This window comes from Chiloscyllium punctatum, chromosome 8 (assembly GCF_047496795.1).
Source record: "Chiloscyllium punctatum isolate Juve2018m chromosome 8, sChiPun1.3, whole genome shotgun sequence".
Taxonomy (NCBI): domain Eukaryota; kingdom Metazoa; phylum Chordata; class Chondrichthyes; order Orectolobiformes; family Hemiscylliidae; genus Chiloscyllium; species Chiloscyllium punctatum.
Window position 1 is genome coordinate 117,499,505 of NC_092746.1, and position 12,640 is coordinate 117,512,144.

Here is a 12,640-nt window from a genome sequence, read left to right on the forward strand (position 1 = left end):
CTGTATGAAGTCTGGCTATCTCACCCTGAAGATGATTTGGATAATATTGAGAGAGTAAGTCATTGAGCAGGTGTTGCATTTCCTGTTGTTTGCATGGGTACGTGCCAATGAAGGGACAGCATAGAATCGGGATGATGTAAGAGTAAACCATGGTTTAAGGAAGGAATGACAACTTGAAAAACTTGGAGTGGTGGATACATAATGCTTACTGGTGAGGTTGTATTGGAAGAGTAGAAAGAATCTGTTTTTCTGCACGTACCAAAATTCAGAAGGGGACTCCAACAAAGGATTGAGACTGGAAAGTTAAATATACAGAAAATGGAATGGGTGTGGATGAGGATTCATGGATAATCCAGGTGGTAAAAAAGAACTCTACAGCATATTACTTTTAGTGGCATCCTAAATATATGTATTCATGAGATTTCCTCTGGTCGGTGTAACTGAGAAAATCATTGCATTCTTTAACAGATATTCTCCTCTCGTAATCCAAATACAATAATAGTTAGTAGTGACGTCCACTGAACTCTGTTGTAACAAGCACATTGATATGTTTGCAGTTCAATAGACTGCTCTGTTATATAAACTGCAAAGCTCTTGGTCTTATCCATGATCTGTTCAGATCTCAGCTAGACAGCAGCATAATTTGGATTAAGACTGTGCTCATTCCATGAATCAGTATTATCTGAAGATGAGACAAGAGCATCAGAAGGATTTTTTTTTCTTTTCCTTCATTATTAACAATGAACCAGCATTCGTAGAAAATTACTTTGTCAATTAATTAACACAACTCGGAGATTCAGGATAAACCCCAAAAGCAGTGGTAAGAATGTGGACTATTGAGACTCAGTACATTGATGCAATTAATGAGAAGCAAGATGAATGTGAATGAGAAATAAAGGTGAATAATATAGTGATTGGATGAGAGGAAGAGGGCAGGAGGGTCATATTAAACATAACCACCAAAAGGCCTAATATATTGAATTCTACATGTAACATACCCATATATAACATTTATAATCAATAATCACTAACACTAAACAGTCAGGTGAAAACATGCACATATAGCAGTTACAAAATATAATTTAGCTGAAATAAAATGTTAAACATTCTATTCTTTCAAAAGGTTTGAGCCATTACTCGGGCTGGTCATTCAGAGGACTCTAATTTCTACATACCGTGTTTTGCTCTGTAAGCACATCCCAGGCAGGCTGAATTAGCTGTGTCAATTGTGTACACTGGGGCATTGAAAACATCTGCCAAGACCTGCAAAATCAACAAACAGGTGGTGGCTGGGTATTCCTTGTTATTGTGGTTTAATGGAGCAATCCCACAGCAGGTACTGGCGCCATACACAGTACCACTAGGGACCACGGCTGTATAGGCCAAGAGGTGTCATACCATGTGGAAGTGAATCAGGCAGCCCTAGGAGAAATGAATCACAGGACTTAAGGGAGAAAAGAAATAAACACACACACACACACACACACACGTTTCATATCACACAACTGGTTAATTATAACAGAAAATAATTATTTTAATGATATAAACCTCAGTGAAGACAGAACACTGCTCACAGTGCCAAAACTGAAATCAGTGAATAAGAGAGAAGGAAAATCATAAACTAATGGTTGGATGATAGTAAGGTTAAGTAGTAAGAGAGGGGAAGAGGAATTGTAGAGATATATTTAGGATTGTATTGGGACCATGGTAAATAAAGGATTGAGAATAAGTGGCAGTGCCCTGAATCTTAATTTCAATGATAAGGATAAAAGAAGGAGGAAGTGTTTAAAATTTGGGTTGGGTACAAGGGAGCAGAGCTCTGGCTTGTAGGCTTCTGGAGCCAAGTGGGAGAAATGTCAGCTTCAATTTTCCATCATGCGTAATAGCTTGATCCAGAATGTTCTTAACAAATCACAAAGAGACCAACTTGCCAATATTGTAGGTTGATGATTGTAGGTTTGCATTCTCACTGGACACTCAACACTGCTCCCTACCTTGCTAAATGCTGTGATCATAGCACCAAATAATTTATTTCCAAGGGCCCCTCTGAAGATTTTCTAGAGGGTTAATTTTTGATTTTTGGAGCTACTTTTTGATTTTATTCTCACTAAATCCTTTATTAGGTGGTACAGTCATATAGTAAAATGACCGTCTGAATTTGTGCTAAAGTATGGATATTTGATCTCAAAGTAGAATAAGAATTCCCAATAATTATCAATTCTCCATAAAATTTAAAGGCATAACACACAAGAAAAGCATTGATTTCCTCGACACCATAGTATTTAACCTTAAGAATATAAGCACTAAGTTGATAAGAAACGTTTTTTGTTAAAGTAGTGGGCACACACTTCTACACACATAAGGTTATCACCCTAAACATACCTTCCAGCCTGACAAGGTCACAGTTAATGAGTCTCCATGACATATTTGCAAAGGTGGAATATACTAACATTAGAACTAGGAGCAGAGTAGGCAATTTTGGCCCTTGAACCTGCTCTGCCATTGGACAGAATCATGGCTGATATGTTAATGAGGCAATTTTGACTGTTTTTTAAAATTGTTTATGGAATGGGGGCATCACTAGCTAGGCCCAACATTAAACCCCTACCTCTAACTGGCCTGAAGGCAATTAAAAGTTAACCACATTGTTGTGAGTCTGGGGTCACATGTAAACCAGACTAGATAAGGATGGTAGATTATCCTCCCCAAAAGACATTAGTGAATCAGATGGATTTTTTGTAACAATCAACAATGTGTTACATGTTCACTGTTAGGTCAGCTGTCCATTTCAATTTTTTTTAAAAACTGAATTCAAATTTCACCATTCGAAACTATTGTTCCAGAACATTAGCCTGGGATTTTGGTTTTCTAGTCCAATTGTATTATCAACACAACACCACCTTCCCTTGTACAGCAACTCAAATCTCATAGTTAAATGTAAAAATTGACACAAGGTTCATGACAAGAGCATTCGCTCCATCCCATAGATAGTAGAATGTGAATACATGCAGGCCTAAAAAAGGATTCCACATTCATTTGGAAGTAACTCATACCTCAATGATTTAAGGTTCCTTTTTGGCTAAGTATTCCTTTGCTGACAGGTCTACTCTAGACTCCTGGCAACTGCCCTATATCCCACCAAAAGCTTTCTGGTCTTCCTGTCTCCTCAGTTTGATTAGATTAGATGCCCTACAGTGTGAAAACAGGTCTGACTAATTCCCATTTCCCTCTGACTAACGCACCTAACATTATGGGCAATTTAGCACGGCCAATTCACCTGACCTGCACTGTGGGAGAAAACCAGAGCACCCGGAGGCAACTCCCGCAGACCCGGGGAGAATGTGCAAACTCCATACAGACAGTCGTCCAAGGCTGGAATCAAACCTCAGTCCCTGGCGCTGGGAGGCAGCAGTGCTAACCACTGAGCCACCGTGCTGCCCTTAGTTCTTTACATTCATGGTTCTTTATGGTCCATCTGCCTTTGTCAAGACCCCATGTAGAACCCCTAAATCTTGTGGTTCTGTTTGCCGAGCTGGGAATTTGTCTTGCAAACGTTTCGTCCCCTGTCTAGGTGACATCCTCAGTGCTTGGGAGCCTCCTGTGAAGTGCTTCTGTGCTGTTACCTCCGGCATTTATAGTGGCCTGTCTCTGCCGCTTCCGGATGTCAGTTCGAGCTGTCCGCTGTAGTGGCCGGTATATTGGGTCCAGGTTGATGTGTTTGTTGATAGAGTCTGTGGATGAGTGCCATGCCTCTAGGAATTCCCTGGCTGTTTTCTGTTTGGCTTGCCCTATAATGGTAGTGTTGTCCCAGTCGAATTCATGTTGCTTGTCATCTCCTAAATCTTCTCAGCCAGACTTGCAGCCTCCCTGTCTCTCCAAACTCCATGAAGACTCACTGTTTCCCCTAGCTCCCTTGTGGCATCCCTACAAAGAACAATACAGCATAGGAACAGGCCATTCATCCCTCCAAGGCTGCACCAACACATTTTGCCCTTCCATACTAAAACTGTCTTCACTTACAGGATCCGTATTCTACTATTCTTTGCCTATTCATGTATCTGTCTCGGTGCTTCTTGAATGCTGCTATTGTGTCTGGTTGCACTACCTTCTCTGGCAGTGTATTCCAGGCACTCACCACCGTTTTTGTAAAAGATTTGCCTTGCACATCTATTTTAAACACTGCCACCTCTCCCTGCCCCATGTCCCCTGCTAATTGATCCCTCCACCCTAGGAAAAAGCCCCATACTTTCCATTCTATCCATGCCATTCACAATTGTATAAACTTCTATCAAGTTGCCCTTTCAACCTCTTGCGTTCCAGTGAAAATAAACCCAATCCAGCCAACCTTGCTTCATAGCTAAAATCCCCCATATCAAGTAACATCCTGGTAAACCTTTTCTGTACTCTCTCCAAAGCATCCACATCCTTCTGGTAGTGTGGTAACCAGAACTGTATGCAATATTCCAAGTGTGACCTAATTCAGTTCTATAAAACTGCAGCATATTTTATCTATCCTTATACTCCATGCTCCTTCTAATGAAAGCAAGTATGTCATAAGCCTTTTTTACCATTTTATCTGCCTGCACTGCCACCTTCAGTGATCTGTGGACCTGCACACCCAGATCTGTCTGCACATCAATACTCCTAAGGGTTCTATCATTCACTGTATAATTTCCACCTGTACTTGACCTTCCAAAATGCATCACCTCACATTTGTCCGGATTAAAAGCCATCTGCCATTTATCTGCCTAAGCCTCCAACTGATCTATATCCTGCTGTATCCTCTGTCAATCCTCCTCACTATCTGCAACTCCACCAGTCCTTGTATTATCTACAAACTTACTAATTAGACCAGCTATGTTTTATTTCAAACCCTTTACGTAGACCATGAACAGTAGAGATCCCAGCACTGTACCAGTGGAACATCACTAGTCACAAACCTCCATTCCAAAAACATCCTTCCACTGCTACACTCCTAATCCTATAACTAAACCAGTTCTGTCTCCCTCTTGCCAGCTCATTCCTGATACCATGTGACTTCACTTTTTATACCAGCCTGCTATGAGGGAAATTGTCAAAGGCTTTACTGAAGTCCATGTAGACAACATCAACTGCTTTTCCCTCATCAATCACCTTCTTCACCTCCTCAAAAAACTCAATCAAGTTAATGAGGCATGGTCTCCCCCGCACAAAACCATCCTGTCTATTGCTAGTAAGTCCATTTACTTCAAAATGCATATACATTTTGTCCCTGAGAATATTTTCCAATAACTGACATGAGGCTCACAGGCCTATAATTTCCTGGATTATCCCTGCTACCCTTTTTAAACAATGGGATAACATTGGCTATCCTCCAGTCCTCTGAGACCTCACCTGTGGCCAAACAGGAGACAAAGATGTCTGTCAATGCTCCAGCAATTTGTTCTCTTGCCTCTCTCAATATTATGGGATAGATCTCATCAGGACCTGGGTCTTTTCTGACTTAGTACATTTCAAGATGCACAACATCTCTTCCTTTTTCATCACAACTTGGCTTAGAAGTTCCTTCCTCCTGTTTAATTTCATCTGCCTTGCAGCCTTTCTGTCTTCTCCTGTCCCACCTGAAGGCCACCAAATTTTCCAGTCAACTTTCAGGCTCCATACCTTCCCCAACTCTCATTCTATTTCTTTTTGCTTCCAAGCCCCTTGGTCTGATGGGGAAAATGGTTCATTTGGTAAAAAGGTGGCTCAGCAAAATAGTTCGCCCCAACAACCTTGACAAAAAGGTGGCAGATACCTCCATGCCCTGGCTATTGGTTCTCATTGCTGGATTTCTGCTCCTGGTGCCCAACCCTGGACAGATGCTCCCTAAGCACTCACCTGATTGCTGCTCTTCCAATCACAGGTTGCTACTCACCGGCATTTTTTGATAAGCAGTAAGCTCATCAACAACGAGCAAGGGAGGTGCTGTAGGCACAGTACCCCTGAACCAAAGACTTGAGTCCAAGGTTCCTTGGAAAGGCCATGTAGTGGTAACGTCAGTGAACTAGTGTCATGCCTCACTGGGATAGTGCACTCCAGAGCTGAGACTAATGTTAAAGATTTTAAAGAACTGCACAAAATTTCCATATACTAGTCCTTTTAGACAAGTTGACAGAAAGCACAGAGCAGGTTTCTGTATTTAACACGCATTACTATTATAAATAAATAGCTACAGGCAAGCAATTATGAACTGTCAATATATAACTGTACTAGTTGTGGCGATGCTGTGGCTTTAAGTGGTGTATTTTGTCCTGATTTCTTTTAGAGTGAGATTGGGAGATAGGTACCAAGGGTAGGCTATGAGAAGATAAAACAACTTGTGAGGGCTTGGGATTTTTTATGTCTTGGAACAATAGAAGCAGACTGAAGGGGTGAGGTCAAGCTCCCATCCACAAAACCAGGATCTTTAATTTGAGCTTACAGCAATTGTTGCTGGGGATTCAGCAGGTTTGCAGGCTTCGAAGGCAGTGAATCTCTCCTGGCTGCTACACTCTCTCTGGGATTTCTCTGGATCTCTCCTGGCTGCTACACTCTTGCTGCAATTTCTGTGAATGACTTTCCTCCTGGGCTGCTGGAGTTGCATGCTTTCTGAATTTGCCTTTTGCCAAGGCTGTGTTTATGGGATGTTACTATATTGGAACAGTTACACTTTGTTGTAAAATAATCTATTATTCTGTTGAGTTTTCCAATTGAGTTATTATTCCCAGTTTCTCTTTCTTTTGTTATATTTTAACTATAGCATTTGAAAAATTGTATTTTTCTTAATATGAAGTTGTTTGATGAATCGAATTGCATCTGGAACAAAGCATCTCAGATTTACCTTTAAAATGTGAAAAACATAGGGTCTAGGCTATCTTCTTAATATATTTTGAGGGGCTGGTCTGGTCCATAACAAAGTTAAATCTCTAACTACTTTATAAACCAATCCCTACATACACAGAGGCAGACAGACTAGCAAATAGACTATCGGTCTTAATTTCAAAGGGAATAGAATATAAAAGTATGTTTTGCTAAAACTATAGAAGGCACTAGTCAGCCCATATCATACGACCATTAAAAAAAGGAATAGATGTAGGCTTTATGGCACATCGAGGCTGCTCCACCATTCAACAGGATCATGGCTGATTCAACACTCCTCGTGTACACTTTCTTGCCTTTGCTCTGTAATCCTTGATTCCCCAACTGATCAAGAATCTCTCCATCCTTAACCTTAAATATACAAGGACTCTGCCCCTCCAGCTCTCTGTGGCAAGGAGTTCTACAGACTTGCAACCCCCTGAGACAAGAAATTCCTCCTCACCTCAGTCTTAAATTGGTGCTCTTTTATTCTGGAATTATGCCCTCTGGTCCCAAACTCTCCCAAACATCCTCTCAGCACCTACTTTGTCAAGCTCCTTAAGATTCTTACATATTTCAATGAAATTATCTCTCATTCTTCAAAGCTCCAGGGAGTAGAGTTCCATCCTGTTCAGCTTTTGCTCAGAAGACAATCCCTTCATATCGATCGACAAGGTTCTCCATGGGAGACTGATTAGCAAGGTTAGATCTCATGAAATACAGGGAGAACTAGCCACTTGGATATAGAACTGGCTCAAAGGTAGAAGACAGAGGGTGGTGGTGGAGGGTTGTTTTTCAGACTGGAGGCCTGTGACCAGTGGAGTGCCACAAGGATCGGTGCTGGGCCCTCTACTTTTTTCCATTTACATAAATGATTTGGATGCGAGCATAAGACGTACAGTTAATAAGTTTGCCGATGACACCAAAATTGGAGGTGTAGTGGACAGCAAAGAGGGTTACCTCAGATTACAACAGGATCTGGATCAGATGGGACAATGGGCTGAGAAGTGGCAGATGGAGTTTAATTCAGATAAATGTGAGGTGCTGCATTTTGGGAAAGCAAATCTTAGCAGGACTTATACACGTAATGATAAGGTCCTTGGGTGTGTTGCTGAACAAAGAGACCTTGGAGTGCAGGTTCATCGCTCCTTGAAAGTGGAGTCGCAGGTAGATAGGAGAGTGAAGAAGGCGTTTGGTATGCTTTCCTTTATTGGTCAGAGTATTGAGTTTAGGAGTTGGGAGGTCATGTTGCGGCTGTACAGGACATTGGTCAGGCCACTGTTGGAATATTGTGTGCAATTCTGATCTCCTTCCTATCGGAAAGATGTTGTGAAACTTGAAAGGGTTCAGAAAAGATTTACAAGGATGTTGCCAGGGTTGGAGGATCTAAGCTACAGGGAGAGGCTGAACAGGCTGGGGCTGTTTTCCCTGGAGCGTCGGGGGCTGAGGGGTGACCTTATAGAGGTTTACAAAATTATGAGGGACATGAATAGGATAAATAGACAAAGTCTTTTCCCTGGGATCAGGGAGTCCAGAACTAGAGGGCATAGGTTTAGGGTGAGAGGGGAAAGATATAAAAGAGACCTAAGGGGCAACTTTTTCATGCAGAGGGTGGTACGTGTATGGAATGAGCTGCTAGAGGATGTGGTGGAGGCTGGTACAATTGCAACATTTAAGAGGCATTTGGATAGGTATATGAATAAGAAAGGTTTGGAGGGATATGGGCCAGGTGCTGGCAGGTGGGACTAAATTGGGTTGGGATATCTGGTCGACATGGACGAGTTGAACTGAAGGTTCTGTTTCCATGCTGTACATCTCTATGACTCTATGACTCTATCTGTGATAATCTTAATTAACCTTATCTGAACTGCCTGCAATGAAATGATATCTTTCCTTAAATAAGGGGTCCAAAACTGTTCGCAATGCTCCAGATGTGTTCTCACCAGCACCTTGTACAGTTGCAGTAAGACTTCCCGAGTCTTATAGTCCAACCCTCTTGAAATAAGGGCCAACATTCCATTAGCCTTCCTGATTACCAGCTACAGCTGGGTGCTCACTTTCTGTCTTTCATGTACAAATATCCCAAATTCCTTTGTCTTGCAGATTTCTGCAGTTTTTCCTCATTTAAATAATATTCTGTTCTTTTGTTTTCCCTTCCAAAATGAACAATATCCCATTTTCCCACATTATATTTCATTTGCCAACTTATTGTCCACTTACTTAACCTCTCAATATTAATCTGTAAACTGCTTGTATCCCACCCCCAACCTGTCTTTCCACCTATTTTTGTGTCAGATGAAAATTTGGCCACAATACATTCACTTCCTTCCTCCAAGTCATTAATATATTTAGTAAACAGTTGTGGTCCCAGCACTGATCCCCACTGCTCACAGGTTGCCAACCTGAAAAAAAACCCTTTCCCCCATTTCCTGTGGAACAGGAATAGTTCATTCGGCCCACATCTGAAATACTGTGAACAGTTTAGGTCTCCTTATCTAAGGAAAGTTGTAATGGCATTGGAGCAGTCCAGAGAAGGTTCAGGTGAGATTACTTACAATGTGGAAACAGGCCCTTCAGCCCAACAAGTCCACACCGACCATCCGAAGAGCAACCCACCCAGACCCATTCCTCTACATTTACCCCTTCACCTAACACTATGGGCAATTTAGCATGGGCAATTTAGCATGGCCAATTCACTTAACCTGCACATCTTTGTGACTGTGGGAGGAAACCGGAGCACTCGGAGGAAATCCACGCAGACACGGGGAGAATGTACGAACTCCACACAGGACAGTTGCCCGAGGTGGGAATTGAACCCAGTTCTCTGGCGTTGAGGCAGCAGTGCCACTGTGCCACCCCACCATTCCTGAGGGTAATTCCGTGTATGGTGGGATTGTCTCATGAGAAAAGGTTGATTAGGTTGCAGTAGTATCTACTGGAATTTAGAAAAGTGAAAGGAGACCTTATGGAATTCTGTAAGATTTTTAGATTGCTTGACAGCGTAGATATGGAAAGGTTGTTTCCCTTTGTGGGAGATTCCAGGATCAGAGGTCACAATATCAGAGTTAGAGGTGAGAAGGGATTTCTTCTTTCAGACGATAGTGATTCTGTGGAATTTTGCCAGATCGTTGTCGATGCTTATTCAAGGCTGAGATGGCCAGAATGTAAGGGAAAGAAGGTGTACGAGGAAAAGTCAGAAAAGTTGAGTTGAGGATAAGCCATGATCTCTTTGAGCCAACTTGATTGGCTGAAGGACCTACTTCTGCTCTTTCATTTTATAGTCTTATGGTTTAATATGATTCCATTAGGAAGGCTTCTGAGTCCTGAAGAAATGGAGAGTTGCTATAAACTATACAGCAATTATTTGAAGACAATCCATGTCCAATCATGCATTTAAAAACACAGTCTAATCCACCTCAGCCAATCTGCAGTTCAGATATTCAGGCAGAGTGACCTAAACTTTGTCATTATGACACTGTTTTGCATTCTGAGTTTAGCTGGTACTCATCTTCTGTTCTCCTGCTTCTAACTTCACTTATCACTTCAATACTTCGTGCCATCAGCTTTACAGATTCTCAGTCTCTAAGCTATCAAATCTCTTCAGGGTTTTATGGGCACAATCATCCCAGCCCCGAATAACAATGCGTTAGTTGGGAAAGTATAGTAAGATCGGTAAAATAAGATTTGTGATGTCCGCAAAACAAAAGTCTGATTCAGCAACTAGGTTTTGAATGACAAGATGGGAACTTCTCTAGTGAATGGCGAAAGGCCCATAAACATCCATTTGCATGAACTAGTATGTTATTATTACCTAATCTCCCCTCATTGATATACAGTTTCCTAGTCTCTCACGTGCCACATAGAAACTAGACAGCAACAATTTCTGGCATGAAAGTCAGATGGGGTAACCTGGCAACTCTGGCTTTCCACTTGTGTCTCGGGACAGCAGTCCACAACTTCTCAGGTCAGCTTCATAAACATCAACCACCTGCAAAGCCTGTCCAATGAGGTTTGCTTTCGACAGGTAACAGCCTCACTTTGTCATTATTTCCAATCCACATACAATACAGTTCTCCACTTTAATGCTGCACTTTGGAGCGCAATGGCCCCTTGCATTGTAATTCTGTTGTCAGAATATTTGTGCACTGGGACAGGCACCCATTTCATGGATTCACTCAGAATGCATCTTAGAGCTCCTCACTTGCTCTCTTAGTGAATACAGAATTCTGCCTCCTTAGATGCGCACAGCATCTCTGCCTTGTCTTACCTTTTGGTGTTTTGTCTTCTCAGCCAGAGCTTAAAGGCTGAGTCCTTCTGCCTTTTGTTTAAAACAAACATAAAGCAGGCAGTTTGTCATGGTTGTCAAGTAGAGAACCGTCAAGGGGTGGACATGTTGTTGTACTCCACGGTGCTATGTTAATCTCACACCTGCACCACGTGCCAATGTGAAGCAGCAAACACACTGTATTTGCTTCAGCAAACTGGCCATGTCTTAAAGTCTTGGGACAGTAGTCCTCCGTCAGGCTAAAGGAGACAGCCTTCAATCAGGGGATCTTGGCACAGTACGTCAGGGGTAGTCTCCAAAATCAACCCAGGGGCTTGACCATAGTCTGTTGACCACTTGGTCTGTTTAGGGAACAGAAGATCCATGTTACTACATTTGGGATTGGACCAAGGTCAGTCCAGAAGGTCCAGTGGAATCATCTAGAGAGTCACAGGATGTCAATCAGGAAGTTGCGTGAAGATCAATGAGGACTCCGGTCTTCCATCAAGCGAGTAGTTAGCCCAAGTTAGTCAGGAGATGGATCATGGTCAGTCCTGGTGGTCAGCTCCATGAAAGTTAAGCAGTGTTATGGGGTCAGTACTGCTGTGGTAGGGAAATTGGGGAAGTCGGTTCTGGGGAATGGAGACAGCATGCTGGGATGCAGAGTGGACAATAATTATAAAGGAGAAAACTCTGCCTGTAAGGGGTGAGGTGATAGTGCATTGGAGGACTTGGATAACTGAGGGTGAGGTTGTTATTGACAGTGACAATTGCCTGATGGTGGGAGGGGGGGTTTTGAGGGGTCAGTGAACATGTGGTTGGCAAGATGAAACTGGAGGGCCAGGACTCAGGAGGTTATACTGATTAAGTCCTAATTCAAAGAGGTGTGCGGGAACATAGAGTCATACAGCTTGGCAACAGACCTTCAGTCCAACTAGTTCATGCTGAAAACAATCCCAAACTAAACTAGTTCCACTTGCCTGCCCCGGCTTACAAATCCCTCCAAACCCTTCCAATGCATGTACTAATCCAAGTGTCTTTTCAACATTGCAATTGTACTCACAGTCACCACTTCCTCAGGGAGTTCATTCCACATGTAAACCACCCTCTGTGTAAAATATTTGCCCCTCATTTCTTTTTTTTTAAATCTCCCTCCTCTCACCTTAAAAATGTGCCCCTAATCTTGAAATCCCCTAATCTAGAGAAAAGACAACAACCATCTCTCTGCCTCATTATTTTATAAACTTCTATCAGGTCGCTTCCCAACCTCCAATGCTCCAGTGAAAAAAGTCCCAGTGATATTATACTTGAGTAGAGGTAACTCCAAAGATATGAGGAAAAGTCAGAGTTGATTGGAAGGGGAACCTAGCAGGGAAGATAGTGGAGCAATACTGGCAGGAGTTTCTGGGGTAATTCAGGAGGCACAGCAAAAATTCATACCAAGGAACAGGAAACATTCTGAGGGGAGGACAAGGCAACCATGGCTACCAAGGGAATTCAGGGACAGCATAGAGGCAA

General features: G+C 42.3%; 1 protein-coding gene across 3 annotated transcripts in view; it reads right to left on the reverse strand.

The window, feature by feature from the left end:
* The window catches only part of xylb (xylulokinase homolog (H. influenzae)), a 305,547-nt gene that overhangs the window by 56,369 nt on the left and 236,538 nt on the right, over nucleotides 1-12,640 (reverse strand). For 2 of the 3 annotated variants that reach the window (XM_072576320.1, XM_072576321.1), the window contains one exon: nucleotides 1,176-1,263. In XM_072576320.1, the coding sequence (XP_072432421.1) occupies nucleotides 1,176-1,263 (88 nt within the window). Of the gene's footprint in view, nucleotides 1-1,175; nucleotides 1,264-1,370; nucleotides 1,423-12,640 lie in introns of those variants that run through there. The other variant, XM_072576323.1, reaches the window with a different exon arrangement.